This window comes from Giraffa tippelskirchi, chromosome X (assembly GCF_054371585.1).
Source record: "Giraffa tippelskirchi isolate mGirTip1 chromosome X, T2T-mGirTip1v1.2.pri, whole genome shotgun sequence".
In the NCBI taxonomy this organism is placed as follows: Eukaryota; Metazoa; Chordata; class Mammalia; order Artiodactyla; family Giraffidae; genus Giraffa; species Giraffa tippelskirchi.
The window spans coordinates 45,749,374-45,776,069 of record NC_137289.1 but is presented as its reverse complement, the minus strand read 5'-3'; the positions used below and the strand labels follow the sequence as shown (position 1 = coordinate 45,776,069).

Sequence of the window (26,696 nt, the reverse complement as noted above, 5' to 3'; positions counted from 1 at the left end):
AGACCTCCCCAGTCCCTTCCATGCCTGGCCCCCTCTCAATACATGACCCACAGAGATGTGTGATCCTATGGAGGACAGATCAGATGATCTCAAAGGTTGCTTTGTAAAAATCAAAGTAATGCATCCTTATACACTTGTTTCTCAAGTCTAAGCATTTCAAATGCATCTTTGACCACGTAATTGTCACCTCACAATTTTAAACTAAGCTTTTTCTGGCATACTGTATGTGGCCCAGCACACAGAAAGAGTCACAGAAAGTTCATTCCACTTGCCCAGCAGGAAAGAGCAAACTGTCATCAAATCCACCCCTCATCTTGTTATCTGCAACTCTCTTGGATAATTCATATAGTCAGAAAAAACTACCTGAGGATATACAGGTACTTACTACATTAGAGACAACAAGTAATTATTGTTGATGACAGTTGTTAATAACCGAATAATGCTTTTTAGCAGCAATAATCCCAAGAGTTGGAAGGGATTACAAGTAACACTATCATACAATTTGTGATGTACTGAATCACAAAATGTAAGGACTGGAAAAACCTTAAATAAATTATTTAGTCCAACTCTGTCAGTGGACAGAGGGGGAAACTGAGATCCAGAGAGGAGAAGTATTCTGCCAAATATTGCAGAGTGAGTTAGAAGCAGTGCCAGGGTAGAACCTAAGTGCCATTTTCAGGTTCTTTCCACTACTATTAAATATAATGCACTGATTTGTAGTGATGTTCAGATTCCCAACCTACTACTTATAGAAAGTTCCAGAAAGAGAACTTTGGCACATGGTTTAATGTGACTTTTCCATTTTGGTACCTAATACTGGACTATGAGCCATTAATGTAAACAGCATATGCAAATGGATCATTTCCACCATTGCCACAACCAGGAAGAATATCTGTCAGTATACACCAAGCACACACAAAAAATTGTTCACCTCCCTGCCCCTGCCCAGTTAACCTAATATACTCCCACATCCAGTGGATGCCTGTCCTACAGTTGGTATTTCTCAATCCAGGGAAGACAGATGGCTAAGAGCACAGGATTTGGATCCAACAGAGTTTGGAGACCTTTCCTACTGCTTACTAGCTGTGTAACCTTGCTCAAGTTACTTCATCTGCATGAGCCTATTTTGTTCCCCAGATCACAAATGAATTACTAAAATACTAGGCTCTTCTCAGTGTTGAGCTCCACAGAAATTACAAACAGTCTCTTATCTACCTCGCAATGAGAATGGTTGACCCTGTTAGTGATTTTACTTATGGGATATCCACTTAATCTTTGCACTAAATTGCATAAAATTTGTGGTGAAACTGGGACAAATCACCAGGAGCAATTAACTTTTAACTGGAATTCCTGATGCTAAAGCACATTCCCTCCCACACATACTCCAGTTATCATTACTCTTCATTTATCTATCACTACAAGAGATCCTCACTATGATGGATTTTTACAGCTACAAAACCATTCCAAACACTTGCTCACACATACCCAATAACCCAGATGTTCACCAGAGCCCTCAAACCTATTCAAGTCTAAGGTTGTCGTTCAGCCCCATCAGTGCCTCTGGTGTACCCACATTCTTCCAATTTCACATATCTGTCACTATAAATAATTGCTGAATAGTGAAGTGGGCAAAACTACTTGTGGACAGAAGAATTGACATGGTTTTCATGATGACGACTGGAAAGTTCCTACCCTACATAACCTTTATGTCTGAGAGTTCAAAGCACTCATGCAATCAGAAGCATGGGAGCGGTTTTTAGACTTATGCGGGGGGAGTCTTTCTCCATTTTTCATACTGTGGATCTTTAGTTTCCTCAGAGGTTAGATGGGCTATGTACTCTTCTTCCACTTTGATTAAGAGCTATTATAAATTGGGTTGACCAAAAAGTTCATCTGAGTTTTTCAAAACATCTTACAGAAAAGCCTGAATGAACTTTTTGGCCAACCCTATGTGTGTGTGTGTGTGTGTGTGTGTGTGTGTGTGTGTATGTATCATTAAGAGTTAAAATATGGCATCCTGGGATCTGTTGGGGCTTATGTCTCAGGCAGAAAAGAGGGGCTGAAATTTCATGTTCCCTAATCCAGTCCTCAGATTTTAAGGGGAAAATGACCATATTAACGTTCATCCTCATTGCCAGGATGTGTAAACCCAAGGCCTGGAAGGTGTTCTCTTTTAAAGACTGAATGCCCAGCTGTGAACTGGGCTTCCTCCCCCCAGCTCCCCTGGGTCCCACCAGCAACCTAGACCTCTCTCTCAAACAGACCAGCCACTGACCTCTATCCCACCTGTAGACCGAAAGGCCTCCCCATGCCCTGGACAGAACATGGCCTCCCAGGGGCCTCACGGAAGGGGTGACCACAAGGTGCCTGGAAGGAGACTCCAGAGTTGGATAAGCCCAGGATGGCAGTGGCCATGGCCACGACTGTGGGCTCTGCCTAGAGATAAGTGGAGAAGAGGCAGCTGCCCTTCATATTCCCCAGGCTGGAAAAGCAAGCAGATTTCTGTGCACCGTGATGTTGGGAAAACCGAGGCAGTCCGACCCTGGCAGGTTTGCAAACACGAAGCAAGGCTTGGGAGGCTGTAAAAGAAGAGAAAGCCCTCCAGCGAATGAACTCCATCTGGATCTCAGCATCCACCCACCATGAAAAAGCAGGACAGTATTAATGCTTGTGTGAATTTTCCCCTGAGAGAAGGGGACTGAGGAACGACGGGTGTGGGAGAGAGCTGGGGGAATGTCAGAGGAAGCAAACCTACACTCAACACAGAGTAACTGCAATAATGGTAATAAGGATGTCAGCTGGGTGAGTGACACTCTCCCCAGCTCCTTCCACTGACATATTAACCAGGAACAACAAGGCGCATGCAGACAACAGAATCACATGATCCCATGGAAGCCCTGACCTGCCTCCCTGCCCCTTCTCTCCCTTTGTTCTTCTTCTTCCTAAGACAACCTGGGCCTCCCGTTCTCAGTGGAAAAGGAGACCTTACAGACACGCGGGACAGAGGCCAGGGACCAAAATCAGCATCTCCCTGAAGCTGGGGAAGATCCCCACCCAGAGGCAGCTTGTGAGGACACAAACGGAAAGCAATCGAACTGACACTGCAACTTCTACCCTGCCCCCTCGCTGACCGGAGCCCCCTCCCTTCCCAGACACATGTCACCCCAACCCCCCACCCCAACCCCCAATGCACGCAAGACAGTCCTGGCCTACACGTATGCAAGCTCCCCCATACATCCTTCTCACCAGATCAGGTGCCAACAGCCTGGAACCCAATTTATTCTCCCCACAGAAACTGCCTTTCCCAGGCTCTGTGATGGTCACTCTCTGCAGCCTGGAGAGGGCTGCAAATTCCTGATTGTTTCTCTTGCACAACCAACTCTGCTCTGAGCTACAGAGTTAGGTCACCCTTAGATTCCACTAAACAAGGATTTCAAGAAACCTCAGATCTGGGCACGATGTCAACAACTGAGAGGAGGTTGCTGCTTTACAAACAGAAAGGATTTGATTTTTAAAAGCAGTTGATAAATGTATAAACCCCGGCTGCAGAAAAGGCTCAGCATTTAGACAAAGATTCAACAAAGTTTTAATTCTTCAGATGGCTTGGCCTTGTTTCCCATCTGGAGTTCAGGGCATTCAGGATATTTATTTTTTTAAGTGGGGAGGAGGGCATAGGGAAAATGAAGTAATAAAAAAGACTTTATAGCACTGTGTTCATCTTAACAGCAAATCTCTAGCATTTCACAGCACCTCTGAAGAAAAAAATGGCAACTCACTCCAGTACTCTTGCCTGGAAAAATCCCATGGATGGAGGAGCCTGGGGGGCTACAGTCCATGGGGTCGCAAAGAGTCGGACATGACTGAGCATCTTCACTTCACTTCTGAAGGTCAACAAAGGATTTTTTTGGACAACAATTTGCTCAAAGAGCTTGCTCTGAATCTTGATCTGTAATTTGTGGATTAAGAACTAAGTATTTTGTCTTCTAATTGTTTGGCACTAGCAGTAGTTACTTGGAAAGGTACTCACAAACTGTCTAGCTAGCTGGTTTAAAGGAAATAAAGGAGGAAAAACGTGCCTCCACCTAAAATGGTACAGTTATGGAAAGCCATTCAAGGTCCTCCCCTTGGCAGGCATTTGTCAACACATGCCACACCCTCATCCCAGGCTCTGCAAAAATTTTATTGCCAGTTTGTCCGCTGCAGACCCAAAACTCACAAAGAGCATCTTCTGATTAGGACTGTTTTAGGCTTGATTATTCATTGAGCATGGGCTTTCCAGGTAGCTCAGTGGTAAGGAATCTGCCTGCGATGCAGGAGGTGCAGGTCAATCCCTGGGTAAGGGAGATCCTTTGGAGAAGGGAATGGCAACCCCCCAGTATTCTTGCCTGGAGAATTCCATGGACAGAGGAGCCTGGCGGGCTACAGTCCATGGGACTGCAAAGAGTCGGACACAACTGAGCATGCAGGCACATTCATTGAGCATATCAAGCACCCTATTTCTCTCCCATAGAGGGAAAAAAAAAAAAAAACAAACACCAAACCACCATTTCTCTCCCATAGAGAAAAGAAAAACAAAACTTTCCGCAAACCTGTGTGTTAAAATACTGCTCAAGAGAAGATAATCAGCGTGGGTCTAATGCTTTGGGGAACAGAGCAAGAGATCCATAGATAACACAGGAGCGAGGAGAAAATACAAATCTCTTATGGTTAAATATATGCAACTAAGTTTCTCTGGTGGTTTAATCAGTATGGAAAGAAAAAAAAAATCCTCTTTGGGCTCCTTAGTATTTATTTAGGCAGATCAAAGGGTTTTTCCATCTAGCTTCAAACACTGTGGGAGTCATTTCATATCGCAAACAATACTCGTGAATGAGTTCTGAAAATAGCTTTCCTGGGAAGGCGGGCCATGTGCTGAGCGGGGCTTGGATTCTGCTCCACACCCCAGCCGACGCGTTCCCCTCCCACAAGGCAATACACACACATCCCATCCACATACAGGAGGGAGTCCCCCCAGATCCTTCCATGCTGATGAGAAGAGGAAAACAAAAACCTCCAGCTTCATTGACATGTTGCTGGCTCGCATAGGTCTCCACTAAGCTAAGCAGTCCAATGGACCAACCCCTCCCTGGGTCTTTCACTGGGCAGATGGGAATCGGATTCTTGCTCATTTAAACCGGAAGGGCCCTGTCCCTTACCCCATTTCCTGTTCCAAGCCACTTATCAGAAGTTAGGCTCCTGCCCTTTGAAAGCTGCACAGCAGAGGTTGAAAAGGGTTAGGAAATCAACCTGAGTTAAGGAAAAAAAAAATCCTAAACTAGCAAAGTTAGGGGTGGAGCCCAAAGTGAATTGCCTCTGGCTAAAAACAGGACCCGAAGGTGAAAAAAAGTAAAATACCAGGAAATGCCAGGTGCATTCTCTTACCTTCACCCTACTCCACCCCTTGACTGCCTTCTTTCTCTCCTGAGTCACCCACTATACTTCAAGCCAAGAGACTCTTTCCCAAATGAGTAAGAGGGGACAGGAGACAAAAAAGTTAGACATCAAAGAGATCACAGGCCTCGTCTGGGGGCTGCCCATGGAAAAAAAGCCACCCATAATTAACCATGGTGATCAGGCAGGAATACCACATATAACTGTCATCATTTTTGTCCAACACTGAAACCTTCCCTCTGTCCCATACGCTGAAATACTCCTGACTGGAAACATGGCCCCAATAGGAACAAAATGAACAGAATCAAGGAATCATAAGGTCTAGTTGATACAGCAATAAGTCAACAGGGCCCTGAATAATTCAGAACTATATTTAGGGATTAATGAATATTCAAAACAGTCCTCCTGAACTAATGGCAAGTTGTACAGAAGCCATGGGAATATTTTTTTCTTCTGCATTTTAGCATTTGACCAAAACTTCTATACAATACGAGGTGAATTTAACTTAGATGTTTAAAAATGTCACCGGCAACTACTGAACTTGCTACAGAAGAAAGATTAAGCAGCCCAGACTTCGTGAACTACAAGAAGTACAAGGCTAGTCACATGCTGAACCTGCACATACAGAGTTCTCCCAACAATAATATCCAGATGTTTGTTTAGTGTCTGAGCGAATCATGCTAATTCTGCAGAAAGATTTGTTTGCAGAAATTAGTGAAAAGAATTTTGTGGAAGAGAATAAATGAAAGTGATAGGATATTCCAGACTCAAGTGCAAGATAATTTACTTCCCCTCAAAGGAGGGCTTAATAACGCACAAGAAGAGAACACTGACTCTTCCTTCAATCTCCTAGGAGACCAGACAGTGAAATGCTACTGAAATCAAGACTTGTGCTCCCATTCGGCCGCTAGGCAGTTGAGGCCATGCTCAACCTATAAAGTCAAGGGTATGTTAATTACAGGACTAATGATGGCTGAAGAAGGCTACACGTTCAGGTTGGCAGGACATTTACTAAGCCCAGGGCCAGCCATGCATTGCAGAGTTTGTTACACCAAATGCCTGCCCATTACTTCCCTTAAAGGTTCCCAACAGACAGCAGAAGCTGGTTGGGGATGAGGTCAGGGAATGACAGAAAGGGAACTGTCTTACCTGGCTGCTCCATACTCAGGGGGATGCTGATACCTCATCAGTTGCCCCTCTGTTCTCCCTGGCTGGTTCAGACGATGCTCACTATAGTAGTGCCCTGGCTCTTGGGGCTTGCACACTACAGATTGGGGTGGCATGCCCTTGAAGGGATACTCTGGTGGGGGGCCTCGGTGTTCCATGCCCTTCAGGCTATGCTGGCTGGGAAGTGGCCCTTGGGCCTTGTAGAAATCACTGGAACTTGTGGGATTCTTGTACAGGTCATTGGGTTGTGGTGGGGAGAGGGGAGCGCTGGTAACAGGTGGATGAGCCTTAACTCCGCTGGTAGCCAGTGACATCTGCATGAGTCGTTCACTCAGGGAGCGAACGTGTCCTTGCTTAAGATCTCTGAGTCCTTCATCCTGGTGCATCTTTCCAGGATTGAGCCGCTGAACTGATGGGCGTCCCTCAGTCCTCATCTTCTGGTTGGTCACTCCAGTAACATAGAAGGCAGCTCCGACACTGGCATGTTGCTGGCCCCGAAAATACTGGGACTGGACCTTGGCTTCCTCATAGGTCGGGAGTTCTTCATTATTCTGCATCCGAGGAGACAGCTGTTTCTCCATGATGATGTTTTCTGACTGGATTTCCTGCCCCTGAGGTTCCTGTCGGGCAGCATGAGCCATAAGCTGTTGGTGGTGGTCTTGGGGACTCAACACATCATTCTGAGGGCCTGGGTTCCCACTGCCACTGGGGAAAGGAGGGCCGTTCCCTGTGGCTTGCTGGTGTATGGCAAGCAGGTTGCGATTCTCATTGGGATTGCCATAGCGAAGCTGCTCTTGTAGCAGACGCTGCAACACCGTGGTTCCTCCACTTGGCTGTTCATCAGAATTTCTCATCTCTATTGCTGGTGGTGCCTTGTGAAGAGAGAGAGAAATTGGGCACCTGGGCTGCCCTTGACCTGGGAAGGGGAAACAGGAAGCTTAACACCCAGTTGATGGATAAATCAGTCCTCTAAAAGGGGAGAAAATGAGTATTTGGGGGGGGTGAGGATTTCTCTGCAGAGATCAAGTAGAGAACTGAATCTAGAATTAATCAGTTAATTGTTGGCCACTTCTGGCTCTAGCATTGACATGAGGAGGAACTTGGAGGCATACGAGCCCTCTGTTTCCTCTTTTACTTTTAGCCTGAGTTAAGGAAGTATTCACTCTTAACTCCTAAAAGGACTGGGGAAACCTGAAGCAGTCAAGTGAGGTGGTCAGGGAGTGCAATTTTCCTAGGCGCTTATCAAGTTCATCTCTCTGTATTCTACTGAAATGAAAAATTCAACTCTTAAGGTTGTGGCAGTGGGGGCAGGAAATTAACCCCATAGGCAGAATCTGTAAAACAGTTCAGCATGTGGAGGGAGCTACAAAATGTCTAATGATAACTAAGATAAATAAAAAGTGACGAGAGAGCTTGGTTGTACCAGATAGAAATGATCTCTGCTTGATGCAAATCTTTTTCTCTGATCTCATAAAACTCTGAAACATATCTTTTTTAAAAAAAATCCTTTTTGTATTGTCCATTTTGGATGCTCCTTGGCTTAATAAGAGAAGAGCTTGGGATAATTGTTATTGACAAAGTTTCTCTTTCAGCCATCCAGGAATAGTCATTGAGCATTTGTTGTTGTTGTTGGGTACGAGGAGTTTAAAGGGGAAGCCCTCTTTCATTTGAAGTGTGCCTCTGATAGTAGTATAGTATCCGCAAATTCATTAGAAGCTCATTAAATCTTTGGACAGAATCTGTCTGTCATGTTAAGTTCTGCAATTTGATACTAAGCTTCAGTAGTGAAAACTTTCACCCCAAGGATCTTAAGTAGTGTTGGAGAATGGACATGATGTCACACCAAGTCACAATTAGGTCAACCTAATCTGCCTCAGGTTCCTAGAGGAGAACTTTGGACTCCTGGCTTCCAGGTCCTGATTTCTATGATATGAAATAGTTTCCAGTGTCTCTGGAAACATGATCCCCTTTGCCTTCAGTCTTACAGGGACTGACCCAGAAGATCTGTGTGGTAGCTGGAGAAAGGTCGTCCCCCTTCCTTTTCTACTTCTTTTCTGATTACTGCTACCTGGTTTCTAATTGTTAGCAGTTTGACTCCACAGTTAACCTTCCAGAGGCCCCCTTTAAATCCCTTCCATCAGATTCTTGGGGGAAGCATGCACCAAGGAGCTGAGCAACCTGCCCTTAAGTCCCCTTTCCCTCCCTGCCAGTGACCCTCAGGGACTCCTGTATTTCAACTGTCAGACTGAGATTTTCTATTAGGCTGACAAGTATAACATAAATCTCTCTTGGTGCCTTAAACTGGAAAGATGATTACCAAATTACTTCTCCTCTGTCGAAAGAAAAATAGAAATGGGAGTGTGTATGGTTAAAACAACACCACTCAGAAACCTCTCCTGCAAGGCAGGGAGATCCAGACAGTGAGCTGCCCCAGACTCTAAAGAGCACACCACCCCCTCCCACCCCACACCCACCCCACCCTGCACACACACAAGCTCACACACACACACACACACACACACACACCAGCACCCACACACACTGATGGTCCATACCTATTTCTGCTTTCTTTTAGGCTTAAAGCCTTGCTCAGGATAGGGAATTCTTGCTTATGAGCAGCTCCAGAAACCGCAACAGTAGATTCCCTCTGCCCTAACACTCAGGTTCAGGGTAAGCGTCGCCAAGAGTCCAACCACTGGTCACTCTGAAATGGTCAGGAGGGGGAGGGGGAAAAACAAAAACGTCGTTTCTATTTTGCCACCAATGGCCAACAGTTAACCAAACCAGTTCTTCCAAGGGGATGACTTCTCCTCCCGTTTTGTTTTGGGGTTTTTGTTTTTTTTTTTTTGCCTTTTATGTGAGTGGCAGAGTCCATTTCCACAAGGACAAAAGGCAGTCTCACTCTGGTGGCTGTGTTCAGGAGGTCAGCCAGTCTCCTGGAGAGGGAAATATGCAAGATGGCTCTGTCATAGCCTCACAGCTCTCAGGAGCTGCTGCTTCCATTCTGAGTTGGAATGGTGGTTTAGTCACTAAGTCGTGTCTGACTCTTGCCAGACTCTATACCATGGACTGTAGCCCACCAGGCTTCTCTGTCCATAGGATTTTCCAGGCAAGAATACTGGAGTGGGTTGCCATTTCCTTCTCCAGGGGATCTTCCCAACCCAGGGATTGAACCCAGGTCTCCTGCACTGCAGGCAGATTCTTTACTGACTGAGCTACCATGGAGTTGGAATGGTAGGTGATGACAAAAGCTGTAACTACCATCACCTTGAGAGTGCGACCTTTAAACTGCTATCAATAGCAGGGGAGGTGAGTGGGGCTCACCAGCCCACATCCCAGAAGGGAAAAGCAGTCATTAGAAGGTAGATTTTAGTCAAAAAAGAACACTCGATGAAGCTCCCGATTAATGGCTATAGCCTCAGAGGGCCAGAAGAAAATCCCAACTTCTTGTCAACCAAGCCATTAAGTATTTGTTGCATCCTGGCTATTCCAGATATTTGCCAGCCTCATGCTAGACACAATGAGGGATAGAAAGGACACACAATATATAGTTCCTGCCCTCACAGAGCTTACAATCTGATCAACACAGTCCATCCATTCTTACTGGAGTAGCAAAAGTGATGGCCCTTCTCCACACACAGCAGCAACTCTTCTCTGAGAAGATGGCTCCACTTGCTTTCTCAGTGCTTCTACTGCCCCAGTATCTCCACAAAAGGAAACTACAAGACTCACATTATAGAGACTAGATACAAATGCCCACCAGGTATGGATCTCAGATAGTCTTCACTTCAAATGACCCTCAGCAAAAAGCCCTGCAGGTCCAACCAAAATGGTTATGAAACTGAGGAGTTGAGGTGAGAGGCACATGATCTACATTCCTATTTTCTGCCCCAGACTAGCCATGACTCATTCATATCACTAAAAGGAAAGCCTTTAATCTGCACCAGGGACGCCATTTGAGGAGCAAAGCAATGCAAAGGAAGCACACCCGTGTCCCCGTGCTTTGGGAGCATGTCCAAAACATTCAAGTTGAAAAAAAAATCAACAAAACCGCACAGTGATTAATTTAACATTATTTCCTTGCAATGTTGCCAAAAATAAAGTGAACAGATATAGAGTGAACAAACACGGAAATTTGTCTTTCCATCTTGTCTCGGTCCAATGTATAATTGACAATCAAAAAGCAAAATCATCTCCAGTATGCAAGGTAATTGTTTTAGGGTGTCTCCCCTAATTTCAAAAGCAGAGGAACAACTTCTAATTGGAATCAAACCTGGGCTGTTAACAGAGCTATGGCAAATAACTGCTGTGTTTCTATTGTACAATTTTGAACAAAACAGTTGTCTTTTTTTTTTTTTTTTCAAATGAAACACGCAGAAAACAGGCTTTTAAACTTGAGCCCCTGGTGAGAAACCACCATGACCCTTTTCCAGGACTATTTAGATTCTTCATGCTGATTTTGACTGGCTTGCTCCTGACAGCCCGTTTCTCACCAAGAAAACTTATCCAACATCTTGCTCTCTTCCTTCAATTTTGTCCCCTCTCCTCCATATCCTTTTCGAAACCCAAATCACTTTGCGTCAACCAGACACAGACTGTCCCTTCCCAGCACCCCATCCCCTGGCCTTTTTGTTTCTGTTTAAAAGAGGAAAAGAAATCAGTCTAAGAAAAAAGCTTTGCTGATTCCTTTCCAGTTTACTGATTTTTTTTCCCCTACAAAATTTATGTTCATCTACATGTTCAGAGTCACATAAGAAGGAAAACACTACTCCATTTTTTTATTAGAGAAAGGATAGGAAGATTCCTTGTCTCGTGCGCAAGAACTAAAATGGTATGAACTCTACAACCTTTCATCTGCCCACAGCTTTAATCATGCCACTGCCAGGGGTCTGACATCATCTTCAATCAATAAAACAACCTTGTTTCTCCTGTACAGACAGACCGTTCCTGAGGATATTTGATAGGGGAAGAAAGGATTTCTGTGGTTCTCTCTTTAAAAATGCAATTTGAATCTATATATTCAACTGTTTTGTAACAACAACAGGGCAGCAAGGCCAAGCTAAGTTCTCACTGTATTTGCAGTCATCGGCCACTCCCAGTGTACCTGAGAGGGTGAGCCAAAATGAAACACATCTGTGACAACTCAGGTGTTTCCCAAGCTAAGTCCCAGAAAATCAGCCTTACAACGTGGCCAGGACACACCAAATTCCCACCCTTCACATAAATTTTGAAATCTGCCTATAAGATCTTCTTTCTATCCCTTCTACTTCCTCCTCCGATTCTGCCCTCACCCCTCACTCTACCAACCAGGATGAAGAATCTGAGTCTAGGGAACCTGTTTCTCTGCTAAATCTTGGTCAACTTGTTTCATACCATTTTACTTCCAGCTAAATGGAAAAGAAGCCAGTTCAAAGTTTTCCCTATATCTGTGTGCATGTATTTGTGCACAACACACACGCAGACACACAACCTCCCACACAAAGATGCCAAACAGGCCATTGAATTCTCTCATGTCCTCTCATGTTGGTCCATATTGTGGCCTAAAGTGTTCTAGAGAACACCTTTCCCAAGAGTCTTGAAATGCAAGCTACTAATTTGCTTCCTTTGGGAGGTAAGAAACAATGGTCCCTTTGTAGGTTATCCCTAAAACTTTCAGTGGGTAATGGACAGGCAGTATAAATATCATGGTTAAGAGCCTGGGTCCAGAATCACACTGCCCAAATCCAAATCCTGGATTTATGGTTTACTAACTGACCTCACCCATGTCTCTCAATCTCCCCAAGTCTCAATTTCATCATCTGCAAAATAGGGCTAACGGTGCTCATACCTCATATGGTTGCTATAAAGATTAAGGGAAGTAGTCTATGTAAATGCTAAGCTCAGAGCCCAGTACATAGTAAAGGCTCAATGAAAGTTAGCTATTACTATTACTATTTCAAAGTGGTCTTTTTCTAGAAGAGTACAGTTATTTTATGAAGTAAGTTTTTAAAAACCTTTTATTTGCAACTCAAATCTTCTATGCCCACATCCTTAAATAAGTGAAGGCCAGAACTAGAAAGACTCTTGGGAGACCAGCTAGTAGTCTAGCCCTCTCTTTCTAAAGATGAAGATGTCAGAGCTTAAAAGTGATCAGAGCCAGGGCCAGAATGCAGGTTTTATTATTCCTAGGGTAACAGCACTTCCACTACAATATATGGGCTTCCCAATGCAGGAGACATAAGAGAGGTTTGATCCCTGGGTCAGGAAGATCCCCTGGAGAAGGAAATGGCAACCCACTCCAGGATTCTTGCCTGGAGAATCCCATGGACAGAGGAGCCTGGTGCGCTACAGTCCATAGGGTCGCAAAGAGTTGGACATGACTGAAGCGACTTAGCATGCACATTCACACTACAATATATTATGTAGTATATTAGCTTGTACATTGAAGATGCTTAATAAATATTCATTAAATTGAATTGACTCTGGTTTTAAGAGATTATAAACCTGGCTTAATGCTACCATCAATTTTCCAATTCCACTGGAAGTAAAATGTTAATAGGAGGAGGGAAAATTCAAAGACGTAAGTGGGATATGTTTAGCCACAAGTATGGCAGAAAGACCCTGCAAAATCTCTCCTCTTTAGGCTATGATATGCAGGTAGGTTGAAGAGTAACAGGAACCTCCACTGATCAATATTTCCAGGCCCCTGTTCCAGGTCTTGTCAACATCGTACCAACTTGGCAGTTACTGTGGTTTAAGTCTAGCACTAGTTTAAGAACAGGTTATGAGTTGGCCCCACCTCTTTGCTCCTATCTCTACTTCTATCTAGATTAGGTTGGAAAATTATTTTAAGAATCACAGTAAGTCCTTGGCATTTCCAACTCTTAGGATCAGTGTCAGTTATCTGTTTCTCAAATGGTAACTCAAGGCATGGTCAATTTGGTAGCAGTTTTACTCTTCTGGATTCTAAAACAATCAACTTGAACAAGGTAATAGTCAACAAAGGTGATTAACCCTAAAGAGTACATGAGCAGTGAAACACTAACAAGGAGAATCCTGATGCTGCCACCCTCCACTCCCCTCCACATACACCCATTCCAAGGGAGGAATAGATCACACCATCACATCCCATTTCTTCTTGCCTCAGAAAAAGTATAAGCAGTCCATGGAATCAGATTGAGCATAAACTGAGAAAAGTTTAAGAATATACCTGAAACTTGCCAGCTTTACCAATCTCCTGTTTTCAGTGGCATACTACCCACTTTTATTTTACCAGTATAATAATACAAGCACAATATGCAAATACTGATAACAAAGAGGAAAAAAACCACTCATAATCCCAGCACCTCAGCCCAAGCATTGTTAGCATTATAAAATATTATCTGTAGTTTTTTTCTATGTGTTTTTGTATTTTTCACAAAGCAATGCAATATTAACATACATATCATTTTGGCTCCTCCATTTCACTTAATCATAAGCACTTTCTCTATGTTGTGGCACAGACTTCTTAACAAACATTGCAATTGGCCATGTAATAGTCCATTAAATGAGTGCATCAAGATTCCCTAATCCATTCTCCAACTATTAAGAGATTTAAATTGATTTTTTCACTTTCTGCTAGTCTAAATAATGCGACAAAATCATCTTTGTGATTTAGCCTTTTTTAAATATTTTGGATTCTTTCCTAATAATAGAGTCCCAGAAGTGAAATTAATGGGTCAAGGAACATGAATGTTTTCAGACAACTCACTAAAAAAATAAATAAAACTAACAAAACACCAAAGCCCCATGAAATCTCTCCTTCATTTAATGAAAAGTTCTTCTGCTCCCATTTTTCCACCAGGGCAGAGCAGGACTCCTGGGAGGGAAAGAAGCCAGTGTAGTATCCTAGTGGCTTGCGAAATGGCAGAGTGGAATGTGGGCTCCCCTGTGAATCCAGCTTGCATGCACTTGCCCCAAATTGCCATTCAGCCAAGAAGCTAATTGGTAAAAGCATCAGGTGGGTGAGAACAGGTTCATGGCCTGTAATGGCTTATATCGTGTTTCATTTTTGCCCTTGGAAAGATCTGACAGCTCAAAAACATTCAGTTCCAGTGACCCAACATGGTACATTCTGAGAAATAAATCTGTTAATTTTCAGAACCAATCTTCAGTATATTTTAAAGGCAATTTTGCTATATAGAAATAAGTGTACATGACCAATGAGCCTGTGTGTATACCTCTATTTTCAACCACAGTTAAGGAGGCACATTTAAGGTCAGTCTTGTTTAATATTATATGACTAAGTGGCACCTGTCTTACGTGGTCAGTGTGTTATAGACGGAGGTTTATTTGCAGATCCAACCATAAAAGTCATCCAGTCTTAAGGCAGAGGAAGCAATGGGGCAGAGATGCCCCTGGCTTAGCAAAAGCAGACACAACAAGCATTTCTTTCTGGGCTGCTCAGTCAGAGCTTTCAGAAGATGGCAGTTCCTCTCTCCATCTTCTCCTTAAAGACTTTTCCCAATCCATCTCCATCTTCCCCTTGCCCCCAACTCTGCTCAATGTGGAAAATTAATTCTCTCTTAGTCTCCCCGCTGGACTTTGGACACATGTCTATTACAACACTTATCGCACCATATTTTCCACAAACATTTATTGAGCACTTACTATAGCAGCTTCCCTCCTGGCTCAGCTGGTAAAGAATCCACCTGCAATGCGGGAGACCTGGTTTCGATCCCTGGATTGGGAAGATCCCTTGGAGAAGGGAAGGGTTACCCACTCCAGTATTATGGCCTGGAGAATGGAGTCGCAAAGAGTCGGACACGACTGAGCAACTTTCACTTTCTTTCACTTTACTATAGCCAGGCACTGAATAGGCCCTAGAATGGATTAAAAAAAAAAAAAAAAAGTAATAAAGAGTCTAGTCCTCAAGGAGTTCCCAGTCAAGCAGAGGGGGCACAATTCAATGGGAAACCAGAAGTATGAGCAGATAGCTCAGGCAATGCAGAGGACGCTGCAAAAAACAAAAAACAACTCTGGGCCACCTGAGCAAAACTTCCTACAGGGAAAAATCTCATGAGCTGAGTAGGAGACGTGGAATCTGATAACCAATGTTGGGGAAGTTGAAAAAGGAGAAGTCAAAGATAGGTTGATATATATCTTCCAGAGTCATTAGCATATGGATAAAAGCTAAGGTCAAAGAGTGGGTTGAATCATATAGAACAGGAGCAGAACAGAACAAGGATGAAGCTAAGGATAGACTCCTCAAAAAAGTGATCATTAAAGAGTCAGGTGCTTTGCAAATGTGGGAGTGAGAGAGAAATTCCCTTATGTACTGCATGGCTTTTCCCCCATATACCTTTAATCGAGACCTTGTAGTACACTGCTCCAGGGTCAGAGGTCCCCACTTGCAATGCAGAGAGAAGAAAGTTCATTCTTATTCTTTTATGCTTCTAAGTATCCAGGTTGAAGTGAAGTGAAAATGTTACTCTCAGTCATGTCTGACTCTTTACGACCCCATGGACTGTATCCCACCAGGCTCCTCTGTCCATGGAATTCTCCAGGCAAGAATACTAGAGTGGGTAGCCACTCCCTTCTCCAAGGATCTTCCCAACCCAGGGATGGAACCCAGGTCGCCTGCATTGCAGACAGATTATCGCCTGAGCCATCAGGGAAGCCCCAATAGAAATCATTATAATAGGCTGAGCCAGAAATGGAAATTGTGATCTTAGAGGGCATGGGCTGAGTGCATGATTTCCTCTGTATACTTCCCAACACCTAAAACATTAGGTGCTTAATAACTGCCTATTGAGTAAATAACTTTCCAAAGACTCTGCTAGAGGCAACAGAAAGAGAAGAAAAGGAATGAAAGACAAAAGAATAGCAATAACAATAATACTCTTACCTTAAGTTTCTCAGCCTTTCTTCTAAGGAGATCGAAGCTTTCACTTCTGTTATCTTATTTGTCCTTCTCTGCAGCTCTGCGAGGAAATAAAGCCTGATGTAATTAATTCCATTTTATTAACAGGAGAAGCTTAAGTCCAGGACAGATAGTTTTTGATAATTAATTTGACCAAGGTTTCATTCTGACTTACTTGTGGGGCCAGGATCAGAACCCAGGTCTTGTGACTTCCTGCCCTGTGCTGTGTTACTAGACACAAACTTCTACAGAACTGATTCTCTGATTATTAAGACGACAGTTCCCAGGAGAAATTCATCAGGAAAGCAAATTCCTCTGGGACTCCAACAGTCTCTTGAGCAAGCCAGTGCACTGCACCTATACGAAAATATTTAAGACGTTTCCCCATACCAACACTGGAATGGCTCAATGTAATCATTCACAGTGGTGCTCTGCTAACATAATCAGGAGCTCTCTGTTTTGCTGAACCCCTTTTGAAGAGAGCTCCATTTGCCTTCAGTCTGGTTTTTGTGTCTGAGTGGGGCTCAGGTGCTGACTACAGGTGCGGCATCCAGCAGGTGCATGGACAGAAGCCAGCATTTCGTATCTTCATACCAAAGGGCCTGAGTCACTCCCCAAAGGCAGCCTCTTCTCCTCCCTCTGACTTGCAAGCCCCAGGAACCTGTCTTCACTGAGTTGCTACTGAAAAACAAAATCTAGACCCTGATTTCTCAGGAAGGGCGAGGGTGGAATCAATTAAACTACAAATCAGATAACCCAGCCAATGTCCCCACTTACTGTCCCAAACTGGTGCAGGCACAGGTCACAGGCATATAGCATCAGGGAACATATGTACAGAATGGCTGTCCCCTACTAGTTACGAGGGAAAGGAGGACCACAGCAGACCCATATTACATATTTATTTAACTACAGAACACTTATTCTATTGCAAATGGCCTTCAACCCTCAGGAGCAAGGATTCATTTCCCTAAATAAGATGGAGTACAGTAGAAAGAACATGCTAGAAATTCTGCACTCCAATTCCCATCATAACCGCTCTCCTTCAAGCTGCCATGGGAGAACCACTTAGCATACTCACAAAAAGTACCAGGTCGGAAAAGTCATCCCAGTGTCCTAATGGAAGCCAAGCTGAGAGCCTGAGGCAGACAAAATGTTCTAGGGAGTGAGGGGGGCGGTCATCAAAGTTTTCTTAGCTCCAAAATTTTTTTTCCTAAGAAAGCAATTTGCCTCCACCAAACACACACACACACACACACACACACACACACACACACACACACAACAAAGAGAAACTAACTATAGGAGAAAAGAACCCAAATGTTACCTTAATAAAATGGTTTATTGTCATTTGTCGTATTTCTCCAATTCATATGGGAAACTCAAATTAATAAGCTTTGGTTTACAACCCATGATCCAGAAAGTAAAACAGGCTACTAAACTAAAATGTGATCACTGTATATAAACAGAGTGAAAGAAAAATCTGAACTGAAAACCTAAATGTAATAAAGAGGAAATTAGGTTTCTTCAAAACAGGCAATCTAAATAATTTTCCCCATCTGTGATTTTTATCTTACTTTGCTATCACATGGAAAAGAATGTCATTAATTCAATGCAAATCCATGCCCGTTGAAAACAACCGAAATGAGTAAGTGATGTACTAATTAGCTTCCTAATGGGGAAGGTTTTAATTGAACAATTCTATAACAACCTTCATCAAAGTTTCCAGGGCAACTTCATAAAAGGATGTCAAACCTGGCCCATATTTTTATCCCCTTAAAAATAATTCTCAATGCACAGAAACACAGAAAGCTTATTTCTCTTCAATGCTGTTAACACTCAGGCCACTACATTTTCTGATGTCAGCAATCTCCTTCCCACAAATATTCCAAGTATGCACCACCGTCATTCTCCTTTCAATTATGTGGTTTCTCTGCTCCTTTACTGATTGAGTCCAGGCCTCTCGGATAATGAGAAGCATGTGCAGGGAAAATATGCTCTTAAAAAACACATACATCAGTTTCATCTGCATTATGAAGGGGGGGCAATCATTTGTCCATATCAAAAGGATCAAAATTTGAAGCATGCTACGGGATATATAAAGGGAAAAAATAAAGATCAGCATCAATGCCTAAAGTTGGGAGGCAGTTATTGTGATCTGAAGCAACATCAATAAGGATAAAGAGGACTCCCCCAATCCACCCTTTCTAGCTTGGCCACATTTATATTTAATGTTATCTTAATGTTGCTTTAGGGGGTATTTAAGTTCTGACATACACATGGACATGAGCCACGAATTGTACAGCAAACATAAATATTCCACCATTAATAAAAACCAGCTGTGTATAAAACACTACAATGGCTGGGTTTCAGTTACTGGCTATCATCAGTATGTGTCACAAGCAACTATTACTCAAAACTTTCTCCCTTAAAACACACACACACACATCCATACACACACAGATACATGCAGAAATTTTCTTTACTCTTTAATTTTTTGTAAGAACTTTGAAGAACTCAATGATCTCCATGGCACATTCCAACTAAGGTCTCTTTTTGAAGCTATTTTTCATCACCCCAGCAGATGATGGAGTCCTCTGATTAGAGCCTCAACTTATCATATAAATGACAATGTTTTATTTTTTTTATAAAAGTCAAGAGGGCCAATAATACAAATGTTGGGACAATCAATTATAGTCAGTACGGCAATTGAGGCACCGAAGGGCTCTGGATGTTATAAGAGAGAAAAAGCTCATTAAAAGTGAACACCTGCTCAGGACCCTATAATAAGCCTGCTCGGCCATCATGCAGACACCTTTCATCCAATGACCTCAAAGCATGTGCCCAATATGAAGCATGCCTAAACACCTCTGTGAAATATTAATATCCTTGCTTCCCAGAAGGGTAACTGAAGCTCAGAGCAGCTAATTCATTCACCCTTGGTCACATGGCAAGTCAGAAAGGGTTGGGCAGAGAAACCCAGAGCCTGGCTTCAAGTCACGCAGTCTAATGATATTTCATGAGTTGGGGCAATAGTGAAAGTGACTTAACAAATGTCAAGGGCAGCCTACAGAGTATTTTTTTAAGCAGATTTTCAAAAATCACCTTAGGAGATGTTAGCAGATATATCCATCTGCATTTTCCCCATGAACACATATCATTAAAAAAGTTCCTATATCTGACTTGGTACTTTCTGAATACTAAAAACCCATATACTTCACTTTCCTATTCTGGTTAAATGAAATTTAATCTAATTTATGAAGAGCCTACCGAAGGAAAATTAAAGGACCGTGTAACTGAACTGTTACTGTACAGTAAAGCCTCAAATGAAGAACCTCTTATGTCTGGGTCATCCTGCTTACTACCTATGTCTTTTATTTAATTATCTAAAGCCCTTAGTTTCCTTACTATTATTTATTCTAGTTTAATATTGTTTTCAAACCTATTAAAAAATTTGTGTTCTCTTGCTTTTCCTTTCCTGTTTGGGAGATTTCATAGTCTACCCATATTTGTACTCTCCTGAAGGGATATCAAGATACAGTGATTTAAGAATCATTGCTAATGACTTAGACAAAGTAAACAGTGAACCCTAGTTTTCCTTTTGCTTAAAAAGAATGGGAGAAGGGTAATAGGAGGTCGAGGGAGTACACTTAAGAGCCTTGCTAGATACATGAACACCCTAAATTACAGAAATGGATTAGGGATTACTTATTAAATCTGTTAGTTTCTCCTGGCATTGGAGGAACAAACATATGTGATTCCTCACATATACTCAGATTCTGACTTCGTTCCTCCGCATGGGTTTACAAAGTCTTAGGTGGGCTCTTTTTCAAAATTTAAAAGCAACAGTGTACATTTCTAGGACTCTCATTCTGTAAAATTCACATTAGTACAGAAACAAGGACTTGAAAGGAACTACAAAAAATGAAAGCAGGTGATCTGTTAGGATGATGGGATTCTTGATAAAGTTTTGGGCAGGATCTTAGCCTTTTAGTTTGATATGTTGCTAAAATACAAAACACAATGCATTTATATCAATATATTGATTATTGATATATTCTTAGAGGGTTTTTCTTAATATATTCAGGTGACTACATGATTGTATTTCTAACAACTGCTGTACCTCATTTAGTAGGAATCATTCACATTCACATCAGAAATCAAGGCCTAAGTAGAGAACCCTAGACTTTTGATAACTGGTTCTCAAAATCACCTTGTCCGATCCCCCACAATTTACAGAGGAGGAAACTTGCTAAGGGTGGCAAACTTAATGGGCTCAGAACCAAGTCCCACTCACCAACAGGCTCACAAGGAAAACTTATTGTGGATATTTTTATTTAAAATGGCATCAGTTGCTATTATTTTTGACACCCTTACTAGATACATGAACAGACTACCAGAAAAAAAAAATTCCGAATCCTTGGGTTATTCAAATATAACTGGAATTTAAATCTTCTACCTATATGGGATAGAGGCCCATCCTTAGACTTCTCAAAATCCATGAAGTCTGATATTGTTTCAGAAAGTCATACTAGCTTTCTTCTACAAGTGGATGTACGCTGAGGCTAAACGTGGCCAGCATTATTACAAGCCAGAATGATTTAGACAATTAACTCCATGCCATGTAACAAAAAGATTTCCAAGACCAAATAATGGCCTCGCTTATTCAAGCAATAATCATTACAATAAAATTCTAAAACCTTTCTTTACGCAATAAAGGTTTCTGACAGTTTCTGAGCAGTCTCAGAGTGAATTTTTATATATCAAGTCATAGTTCAAAGGCACTAACTAGGAAAGTTAGTTCTTTCAAAGAAAACTGTAGTGGATTCTTTTATAAAACAAATGACCTCCTATTTTCCTTCTTTTTCCTTTTTTCTTTCCTAGTTCAGATTTCGTGTATGGAAGGGGAGACGGCTCTCCTTTCTCTGTTTTAAAAGGGGTCAGAAGCCCACCATAGAGAAGAGTAATGCCATATGGGCAGCTTGTTTAATGCCCCCGTTAGTCTCTGGGACCAAATTCTAACCTTTGACTTAGGGGTGGGACCCTAGATTTTGGACCAAAGTCCACAAAAGGAAGCAAAGAACGAAGAAGTAAGCAAGACTAAGGACAACACGTCATAGTAAACCAGCAACAAAAATTCCTGGGGACAGGAACTCAATGGAGCACAATTCTAAACAAATTGGTTTAGTCCCAAGCTAATTAACTTGTCAAGCAGATCTCCAAACCCCCTGAATCCATGGAGGAAAGAGGTGATGTAATAGGAGATTTGGGAACATTTACCCATTTACCATCCTAAAAGGCTTAGCTACTGACCACACACACCTCTCTCCCCTCCTTTCAGTGGGTTTAAGCTGGGCTTAATGGGTGCAAAGGACAATTTCTTCCAGACAGCCCCTAAGAATAAACTGTTCTCATGCATTCCAAATACTCAGTCTCCATGGAAGAGGCTACCTGGTCACAAACATTTCTCAAGAGGGACTATATCGTCAACACCTCCTCATTGGTAACACCCCCACCCCAACAAAACAAAACAATTTCTAGCCATCCTGAGAACTTGGGGGGAGGGAAGAAAGGAAAAGAAACCCTAAGAGGGGAGTAGGAGAGTGTGAGAAACAACTCTCGTCTCCAAAATGGAAAAAAGGCCTTAAAAAAGCTGGATCAAAGGAAGAAAGGGGGGGATGGGGGAGAAGGGCTGCTTAATTACAAAGACACCCTTTTAAAGAAGGCGCAGGCCCTGGAGAGGGCTCTTAGGCGAGGCACAGAAGCAGATGTACCCACTTCTAATTCTGGCACTCAATGGAACCTCAAGGTCATAGCATCCATCCCTCTGCTTTCTGAATAGACTGTTCCTTATGCATTCTAGAAAGCGACTGATTCGGTCTTTACAAAACTTCATAAAAAGCAACTCCACAAAACACCTTGGTAATACATTAGTCTAATAAATCCTACTTCATAAACCAGAAATGAGATTTCAATTTCCAAATCCAAAACAGTATTGAATGTGAATTTTAAAATTCCCTTCTAAAATCTTTTACATAGGTAAATGGACCCACAACTTTCATGTAAAAGTTACTTTACATATAAGCATGGTTAGAGATTTACTTCATATCTAGACTATGAAGTAAGAAAAAGCGCTTTCAATTTTACGTAGCCACAGACTTTTCCAAAGAAAGAAGTATCTTAAAATGAAGTATGATGTAGTGCCAGAAAGTGTCTGTAAATGACACTGGATAAACCCATACAGAATAGCTGGAACCTGAGTTATCATCTGTAAATAGATGCAACTACTCTACAACCACCTGGCTATTAAAATGTCCCAGGCCAGTTATAAAATGTAGTTTCGTCAGGCCAACTTTTCCTTCCCAGTTGATCTGAAATACGATAGCCTTTAAAATTGTCACCCTGTAGCATTCCTTCTCTCCTTCCTGCTTTCTTTCCCCGCATTAAAATCAACGAATAAAATCAGGTAAAAATGATAAGTAAATAATTTGCTCCCCAATAAGCAATGTGTTGCAGCCATCTTGGTAACTGGTCTTTGAACACCACCATTCTTATAAGTTTGCCATGCTTGCTAGATTGGAGGTTAGGTGGGAGATGGGTGAAGATTTATCTTGCATCGAAAATGGTATTTCAAACTATTCTTAGCTACTAAATGAGGGTGCTGAAAGGTCTAACTCAGAAGGCTTCACAAAGGCTGTCCTGAGAAAGGGCTTTTCACAAAGCCTAGTTCAAGGAGACTTAAATACCCTTAGCCCCACATTATGGAAGATTATGGTGACTAATTATCTTCCTCTCTGAATGGGAGAAGAGGGTTATATTTTTTAAAGCTTTAATCTGCCTCCCAACTTCCACTCTTCATGGGGGTGGGGGAGGACAGGGAGGAGGAAGGAAAACTAAATCAGATACTCCAAGGTGTCAGAAAATCCCTTCTAAAATACATGCTAGAGATTGGAAATGCCATTTCTTACAAACTGTCCTTTCCTCTCTCATTTAATCGTATTTAGTCCTTTGCTGCAAATTACTACTATATTATTACTAGCAGCAATTAACCAGGGATTGCTCAGTCTACAAAGACTGTCACTTTGTGTCTCACTTTTCTTCTCTTCATTGGCTTACCCTGATAAAGCCGTCCTGCTGCTGAAGCATCTGCATACAGCGACCCAGCCTTGGGACCCTCAAGACACCTGCATGATCAGGCAAAACTAGTCACCAACATCCATAACGCAAACAAGGGGCAACCCTTTCCTCACAACCACACACACCTATACCTAAAAGAGTATAGCACTGTAGGTTACTCCTCCAGGCTAAGATTTCAAGAATTCACTGCCCCGGGGAAGAGGAGTGTGAGCTCCCACCCCAACCCCAAGCATTTAGGAAAAACGCATCTAACAATCTGAGATAAACCCAGACATTCCAGATGAGCTAAACGTAGACTTCAAGTTCCCTCTGCTCTTGAGTTCCTTTTGTGCTTAATTACCTAGAGACCTACAAGGACCCCAGGAGGCAACAAAGTAAAAGTACCATCAAGTAGTGGTACCCATTCGCATCTCTGTAGGACAGGGAAAGGAGCGCACACTCTTTAACCTATTTAAACTTACTGCACATCCCGGAAAACTGTGGCCAGCTGCAAAGAAAGTAGAACACAGGCATCCCCACGCAAATCTAGATCGACTCACTCACGCCGAGGTTATGATCAAGTTCATGCCACCATGGATTCCTGCCCCAATTCCCCGCGAAAAGTAACCACGCATCTCCTACCCCTGAAGGCAACGAAGACAAGGTGACGACTCTGCTCGCGCAAGTGGCTTCGGTCCCGGGCCAGGGGCCAGGGGTAGGCAGGAGGGAAGCCCCAGCTCCCAGCTGCTCCCCTCCTCACCGCTCCGTCCGGACTCTCCTTGGTGGCAGTGGACAGGCAGGATACCGGGCCGGAAGGTGGAGCAGCGGATGGTCGGAGGCGAGACAGACTGGAGGTGGGGGTGGAGGGGGCGGTGAGAACTAAGAGAAGATGAGGCGAAAGGGAGCGGAGATGGAGGAATAAATCAGGGGGTCTACCAGCTTAGGCAGCTAGAAAGCTCCTAGGAAGGAAGGGGCGTGACTGCGATGAAGGCAGCTCCTGGGCAAAGGATTAGAGGTAGGGGAGGGGGACGAACGGGTGGCTTTTCTTCTTGCGGTGAGCGGCTAGGACCGCCCAGGAGTCGGGGCGGGCAGGCGGTGGACTAGGCAGTGGGGCGGAGAAGAGGGCGGGGAAAGAAGGGAGGGAGTCGGCCTGGACCCCGGGCGCGGGGGTGGGGGGGCGGAAGAGAGGCGGGGCTAGGGGGCGGGGAAGTTCAAACAATTGAACGCCGGGGTCGGATAGCTCCGACGGAAGCAGGGACGCTCACTCTGGTAGCCCACGAACGTGGCACGATTCGGTTATAGTAGCCCCGAGTCTACGCAAGGACTGGCTGGGAGGAAGGAAAGGCTTGTGCAAAGACTCCAAAAATAGTGTGCGGCAACAGCAGAGCGGAGTCGCGTGGGAGAGCTAGTGCTGCTCCCCGCCCCATAGCGGGAGGAAGAAAAACAAATAACAGAAATGCTGAAAAGCAGCTTCTGGAGAAGCTTGCTTAAAATAATTCAGGAAGGAGCAGCGAACCTTCGTTTTCCTTCCCCTCTTGCTTCCTATGACCACGAGGCCCCCACCCAGGTCACAATTCCGCGAGACACCCTCCTCTCTTCCTTTACTCCCCCAGCCACCACTCCCCCTAGCCACCCCTTTCCTCCCCCGCGCCACCCTGCGTCCCCGCCCCCGTCCCTGAGGAGGGCCGCGCTGGCAACGGGGGTGGCGTGGGCGGGGCTCTACCGAGTCTCCGCCTCTTGGGCGGGCTGAGAGGGCCGGTCTGGGCGGGGCCGGGCTAGAAGAGTAAATCCCGCCCACCAGTTTTTGACGGCTACCGGTTGGCGAATCCTGGCCCAAGGTTCTCTTATGATTGGTCACTTGCGTCTTCGCTCGGATTCTTTGGTCCCACCCGCCCTCAAAATTAATAAAACTAAACAAGAGGCTATTGTCTTGCTCGCGGTTCTCTCCAAGCTACTGCCGAGAAAAGAAAGATGAGACGCTTGGTTTTTCCGTCTCCTAAGAGAGTACGACAGTGTGTTGGCTGGATCCGGTACACCTTCCCGGTCCTCCGGGAATAGGTAACTTTTCTTCCCCCTTAATTCATTAGGCCCAGAGGGGGAAAAAAAGTATGAGAAGTGTCAATGTGGTGTTCACATTTCCCGGCTGCGAAAAAAATGGTATTGCTTGAAAAACACAGCCTGGTTGAGAACAGCCTCCTGGGACACTGAAAATCAACCATTTTACAGCCAGGAAACGAAAGCACAAAGTAATAGCAGAAAAGATGGAATTCGGAACTAAAGGAAGAACTCCTTCAGACTCAAGCACTCATTAGCGAGTGGTGCAACGACTTCGGTTAAGTTCCTTAATTTCTCAGAGCCTTTATTTTCCTATCTGTAAATAAGGCTATGAGACATGTCCTGTTAACCTAGTGGCACTGATATATGAAAAATAAAACGAATTGTGTGTGAAAACTAAATCACAAGGCACTCCATACGTGTATATGTTCCTACTTGTTTCTGTCACACGTGGAGATTCTCCACATGTGTTTGGGAATCAAATATTCAAATGTTTTAAGCATTTATAGCCAAGGTGTGTAGGTTTCGTGGCTTTATTTTTTTTCTTCTTTTAGATTTATTTTTAATTGGGGGGAAAATTGCTTTACAATGTTTTGTTGGTTTCTGCCATACAACAATGCAGATCAGTCATAAGTATATATGTGTGTGTATATATATATATATATATATATCTCACCTCCCTGTGGCTTTATTTTTTTGAAAGTCAGCTCTTTTCCTACAGTTTTCAGGGTGGATATGAAAGTGGCTCCCTGCAGTTAGCATAATAAATTACTACTTATCTAACCAGGGTAGGTGAGATTTCTTTTTTAAACAGTTCTGCAGTGGCGCCACTACCTAAGTCTATTGTGATGTTGGTACTAAAAGAGGAAATCATACTGTGTATCTCTGAAGAGAACTTAAGAAAACAAATGTGAGGGAACATTTACCATGGAAACCACCATTCTCTACAGATCCATATTTCCTAGAAAACACTACAAGGAGGAAGTTAGTCTAAATGTAAGGCCTTGACAATGCAGAGCTATTACAAAGAACTCAAGCCAATGAGAAAATG

The 26,696-nt window shown here is 43.3% G+C and overlaps 1 protein-coding gene across 11 annotated transcripts in view; it reads right to left on the bottom strand.

The window, feature by feature from the left end:
* AMOT (angiomotin) overlaps positions 1-24,664 on the bottom strand; it is a 64,145-nt gene extending 39,481 nt beyond the window's left edge. The window contains exons 1-4 of one of the 11 annotated variants that reach the window (XM_081566402.1): positions 24,233-24,664; positions 16,463-16,538; positions 9,153-9,301; positions 6,580-7,513 (exon numbers count right to left, since the gene is read on the bottom strand). In XM_081566402.1, the coding sequence (XP_081422528.1) occupies positions 6,580-7,451 (872 nt within the window). In that variant the 5' untranslated portion in view covers positions 7,452-7,513; positions 9,153-9,301; positions 16,463-16,538; positions 24,233-24,664. Of the gene's footprint in view, positions 1-6,579; positions 7,514-9,152; positions 9,534-15,225; positions 15,438-16,462; positions 16,539-23,590; positions 23,659-24,072 lie in introns of those variants that run through there. The other 10 variants (XM_081566410.1, XM_081566404.1, XM_081566403.1 and 7 more) reach the window with 10 other exon arrangements.
* Between the last annotated feature and the right edge of the window lie 2,032 nt (positions 24,665-26,696).